General features: G+C 33.2%; 1 protein-coding gene across 1 annotated transcript; it reads left to right on the top strand.

Annotated features, from left to right (window-relative positions):
- The first annotated feature begins 2,045 nt into the window (after positions 1-2,045).
- Positions 2,046-5,504, top strand: LOC114182430 (beta-glucuronosyltransferase GlcAT14A-like). Its single transcript, XM_028069297.1, has 4 exons — positions 2,046-2,568; positions 2,975-3,050; positions 3,407-3,522; positions 4,902-5,504. Exons 1-4 carry the CDS (start codon positions 2,079-2,081, stop codon positions 5,417-5,419), a joined length of 1,200 nt encoding a protein of 399 aa, XP_027925098.1. The 5' UTR covers positions 2,046-2,078; the 3' UTR covers positions 5,420-5,504.
- Positions 5,505-5,744: the final 240 nt, after the last annotated feature.

Below are 5,744 nucleotides of genomic sequence, written 5' to 3'. Positions count from 1 at the left end.
TGGAGTTATCAGAGGATGAGGTTAAGGTCACGGTAGAGGAGGTTCTCATGTCGTTTGCTTTAATTCATGTGCCAACAGATGAGGTGTATACTGTGGCACAAGCATTCCAGTGTTTCCTCGCCAGGCTTAGAGATTTGGTTGTTACTGACCCCCCGATACAGACTCTTAAACCCACAAATATACTACATTTTTAATTTTACATGTTTATTATATTCAAACTTAAATTATATTCCATTTTAACTGAAATTGCATCAATATAGGAAAAACCTCAATCAAAGAAGATTCTTCTCTCTTTGGACGATCCTCTTGGTGCATTGCTCCAACTTGCAGAAATCATAGTTGATAAGCCGATGCAGGTTCCTTGGGATGCTAACATTTTTGGGAGAGATCTTGACATCCCACTTTACTTGCATTCCCAATATGTCTTGGATCTTGCACGGGTACAAGAGGAACTCAATATTACCATTATTCAGTTATGGATGATGTAAGTCTTTTAGTCATTATATATAGTTATTTGATATATTTATCTATTTAATGCAATGGATGACAACCATTGTGCGTGCTCGTATTACAACAAATTGGGAAACAATAATATATATTTGAATTAAAACGAATACTTTGCAATATTTCCTTTTTATATACTAACTTAACTTAATCTATTATTTTGTAGACATTCAAGAGTCATGCCGCAATTCTCGCAAAGTCCATAAAGTTTTGTAGGATAGCATGTGCCAAATATATAATTGAAATGTACAATAGTATTGATTAGGACATGTATCTGGATTGTAAATGATTTGTAATTGTCTTTTAAATGAATTTGAATTGTGGATGTGTTATAAAATATTTTGTTCTGGTCTGTGCTGGGTGCTGAACAAAATTTGCAGGTATAAATGTGAGAATAACACCAAAACAGAAACTGCATTAAAAAAAAACACCATATTAGGCCTCGATTCTTACCAGAACCGAGGCAAAATGCCAACATATGACCTCAGGTCAAACCAAAACCGAGGCCAAAAGGTGATCAATTTTTCAAAAAAATTAAAAATAAATTGCACATATAGCTTCGGTTAGGCTTGAACCGAAGCAGAAAGCTGGGGCTCTATGGCCTCGGGTGCCTCTAAACCGAGGCAGAAGGGTGCTCTATGGCTTCGGTTCACAACCGAGGCCAAAAGAGGATCGTTTTTGGCCTCGATATGCTTCGATCAGGGAACCGGTGCAGAATATTAAAAACAACCGTTGCCAAAGCCCATTCCTGCACTGGTGAGAATATTAGTTCTCCCCAACTGTTTCATGCATGCAGCACCAAAACAACCAAGCACATTCATTCATATACGAGTACAAGCACTTTTAAATCATTTTAAACATACAACAGAAGCAGAAATATATCACATACTTCAAAACACTAAAAAAAAGGACCTAGCTTCCCTTACCTTTTTAGATGCTAGAAAACTCAACAAATTCGCAACTAAAGAACACCACAGCTTCAAGAACTAGTGTGGTGAGCTGAAAATAGGATTTCTAGGACCAAACGAGTGTTAGAGAATGAACCCTAACCAGACCAACGTACCCAACGGTAAAAAGGAAAGGAAGAGGTAAAAATCCTAAGGTTCACTTACTTGGAAGAAGAATATCCTTAGCTAGGTCGAAGAGGAGAGAATCTTTGTGCCCTAACAGAGCTCTTACTAGAGAAAAGAAAAGGGAACAGAAAGCTGGTTTCTGAAAATGAAACAGTATGGAGGGGGTTAGGGCTGGAAAGGGGTATTGGGTCCCCTAGTGGGCTGACCCTGAGCCCACGAGAAGGCCAGGCCCAAACACTTATAAAGTTAGAAAGAAATGGGGCTTACAGAAAAAGTTGTTCAATTATTTATTTTATTATAAAAAAATTATCTTTTTTATTTATTAAAGAATAAAATTATTTAATTAAAAAATAATATAAAAAGTTATTAAAATATTGTATCTTTATACAATGGTAAAAATATAGTAAAAAATATTTCTCCAAATAAGCCCTCCTTATTAACCATATAACAGCCTTTGCATACCTCAAATCTCCCAACTCTTTTTGTCTCCCACTCCTAAAAATGTCGATTAAAATTTTGGTTGTTTCCTTCACACTAACCTCACTACTGTTCTTTCTTGTTTTCATTCCCAGAAAATTAACCATACCCAGTTCCAGCATGAATGCTTCTATGAACTCCTTCAACACAACCAAGGCCAACAACTCATATCCAGTTACATTTGCGTACTTGATCTCTGCTTCAAAAGGAGATTCTGGGAAGCTGAAAAGGTTGGTGAGGGCTCTCTACCATCCAGGGAACTACTATTTGATTCATATGGATTCTGGTGCACCAGAAGCTGAGCACAGAGATGTGGTTCAACATGTGGCTAAGGACCCAGTTTATGGTGCATTAGGGAACGTTTGGGTTGTGGAGAAGCGTAATTTGGTCACTTATAAAGGACCAACCATGCTTTCTACCACTCTCCATGCTATGGCAATGCTTCTCAGGACTTGCCAATGGGATTGGTTTATTAATCTCAGTGCCTCTGACTACCCCTTGGTTACACAAGATGGTACGGTGAGTCGTCTAGTTTACGTCGCTGATAGATTAGAATCGGTATAATATTGTCTTACAAAATTTATTTTTTCATTATATTTTGTTGATCTTCTTTTACATCAAAAGTTTCAAATTATTTATGTTTTATGTTTAAATTATATTTTCACAATTAAATTTTGATAATTTATTTTATAATCTAATGACTTTCGATTTTTTTATTTTTTATTTTTTTTATATATTAAAACTATTTAAAAAATGTTATTTTAAAGTGTAAAAAAAATTGTTGAAATTTAGTTATCAAATATCAATGTACATGTTTGTATATGACATTTCTTGTTCTGAATTCAGTTTTGTGGATCAATGTTGCCCTTGGTGTTTTAATCATTGACTCAATTAAAAGAATGAAATTTTTCGATTTTCAGATATGATCCAAGCCTTTTCTCAGGTTCCAAAGCATATCAATTTCATTCACCACAGTAGTCAATTGGGTTGGAAATTGTAAGTAGTTGTTTTTGTCTTATAGAAAAAGAAAAATATTAGCTTGATTATTATGATAATTTCTTCAATTCCGTCCTAATGTTTTTAGTTTGGTCTTATTTTCTTTCAATGAATAAATTAATATAATCTATTATTATTAATTAAAGTTGGCTTATTATATATAATAGAAATAACACATAACATAAACAAAGAAATTGATAGATTACGGTAAAATTTGATGAAAGAGATTAGATTAATTTATTTTTAAAAACAATGAAATCAAATTGAAAACATCTACAATAGTTGAAAAACTTATCATACTTATAAGAAGAAAGAAAGTTATTTAATCAAATTTTAACCTTTTATACTCATTTCAGGAATAAGAGGGGGAAGCCAATAATTATAGACCCAGGGTTGTATAGCCTGAAGAAATCACAGATTTGGTGGGTCACTAAGCAGAGGAGTCTCCCAACATCTTTTAAACTTTATACAGGTTTTTACCCACTTCAATTCTTTAGATTATTGAGGACTTTGCTTATTTTTATGTGTTGCATGTTTGCATTCAATTCTTCCACTCCTTGCAATTATAATTATTTTCCCTAAGTAATATTTTAAGGGCCAATATTTGGACCCCTCAAAATATAATATATAATAACAGAAAAAAAAAGGTTTAAATATCAGTGTCAAAGTTGTACCTAATAAATAAAACAAAACCCAGGAATCTGAACCACTCATCAATTCATCGTTACGTGAGAGGTCAAGGGTTCCATCATGAATGCTCTCATTCAATTACTTTCTACCAAGATGTCACTATTTTTGGTAATATCCACAGTTTGTTTCAAGAACTTTACCTAATGCTGTTGTTGGCTGAGTGAAACTCCACACCTTCTTCCATATACCTACTAAAAGACAACTCTAACTGCGAACAAAAAATTTGATAGAAAGGGGAAGAAACAAAAATAACTTAAAAAAAAACATGGATGGGGTATATTGTTGCAAGCTCAAGTTCTTTAAAATAACATTTCGGCTTTTACTTTTTGCACCTCCGCAATTTATTTTTTTTTTGCGCACAGATTACATATTTCTAAAACTTTCCAAAATTTCCAAAACAAGATTTCCTAAATGAAATTTTTGAAACAAGATTTCTGGGAACAGAATTTCCAGAATACATAAAATACACTGAGATAAATTTTTCGAAATAAAATTTTTGAAACAAACTTCCTAAAACACATATAATGTCTTGGAGAATGAGTTTTGTAAAACATCCTTACATGAAATGTGTTAAGAACTTTTCAAAACATATGAAATATATTCCAAAAGAAATTTTTGGAGAAATATTTGTTCACCATTTTTTCTCTTCTTCTTCCTCTACATCGTTTTCACTCTCTTCTTCTTCCTATCCCACAACGGCGCAACAGCGTGTGGCAGCAGTGGTGGTGTAGTGGTGAAGGGTATTTGAGTATTTTCTTAGTATTGTGGAGTCCATAAAACAATAGCCTAATAGTTTTAAGATCAATTACCAAATATGAGATATTGTATCTTAATGTGTTCATAATTCTATTACGATTTTTATACACTTTGTTTCGATTTCAAATTTATTGACACTGCAATCGGAGTGTTTTTGTTCTTACATACAATATTAATATTCTGATTTGAAGTTCGCTTAAACAATATATTAAGATCAATCACTAAATCACTATATTTAAAATATTGTTTGTTTTGAAATTTCAAACTCATATTATGAATTTGTCTTTAAAAGACATTTCAAAGAAAAAAAAAAGTATATTTAAACTATCTTTAATCTTAAGCTGTGTGACGTTACTTTTGGATCAATTGTATGACCTGATATTAGAAATGTGTTTCCATTTCCAGGTTCAGCATGGACAATACTATCGAGATCTTTTGCAGAGTATTGCATTGTTGGGTGGGAAAATTTGCCAAGAACCCTTCTCCTCTACTATACAAACTTTGTTTCATCCCCAGAAGGATATTTCCAAACAGTTATTTGCAACTCCAAGGACTACAAGAACACCACAGCAAACACTGACATGCACTACATCACTTGGGACTATCCTCCAAAACAACACCCAAGAACATTAGCACTCAAAGATTACAGAAAAATGGTGCTCACAAACCGTCCATTTGCCAGAAAATTCAAGAAAAATGACCCTCTTCTGGATAAAATTGACAGAGAACTTTTGAAGAGGAATCGTGGGGAGTTTTCTTTTGGAGGATGGTGCTCAGAGGGTGAAAGGCATAGCAGAGCATGCTCAGGTTTCAAACCTCACAATTATGGCGTTCTCAAACCTGGCCCAGCGTCAAAAAAGTTGAAGTTTCTGCTTTCATACATTCTCTCTCGTAAAGTTTTTCACAAGCGCCAGTGCCGCTAACTTTTCATTTTATTCCATGCTTTATTACTTGTAAAAACAATGTCCTCGTATTATAATATTATTATACACTTTATTTCATATTAAATTTTGTTAACTAGTGTTAAATTTAAATTCTTTAGCTCCATCACTCTAATTGTTTACGCGTTTCTAAATTGGTTTGATAATTTGTTAATAAATTTAAATTAATGTACCATATAATTTAAAGAAAATAAGTAAATAACAATTTGAACCATATTTTGTCGAAACAGGTTGTATGATGTGTGAATGAGCTATAATTGTGCCTCAAATGTTTTCTCTTACTTCCATCTCACTAACTCACGCATCA

This window comes from Vigna unguiculata, chromosome 4 (genome assembly GCF_037176805.1).
Source record: "Vigna unguiculata cultivar grain cowpea cultivar isolate G323 ecotype 2 chromosome 4, ASM3717680v1, whole genome shotgun sequence".
Taxonomy (NCBI): domain Eukaryota; kingdom Viridiplantae; phylum Streptophyta; class Magnoliopsida; order Fabales; family Fabaceae; genus Vigna; species Vigna unguiculata.
Note: the sequence above shows the minus strand (reverse complement) of the source record. Positions and strands in the feature narration are given on the sequence as shown.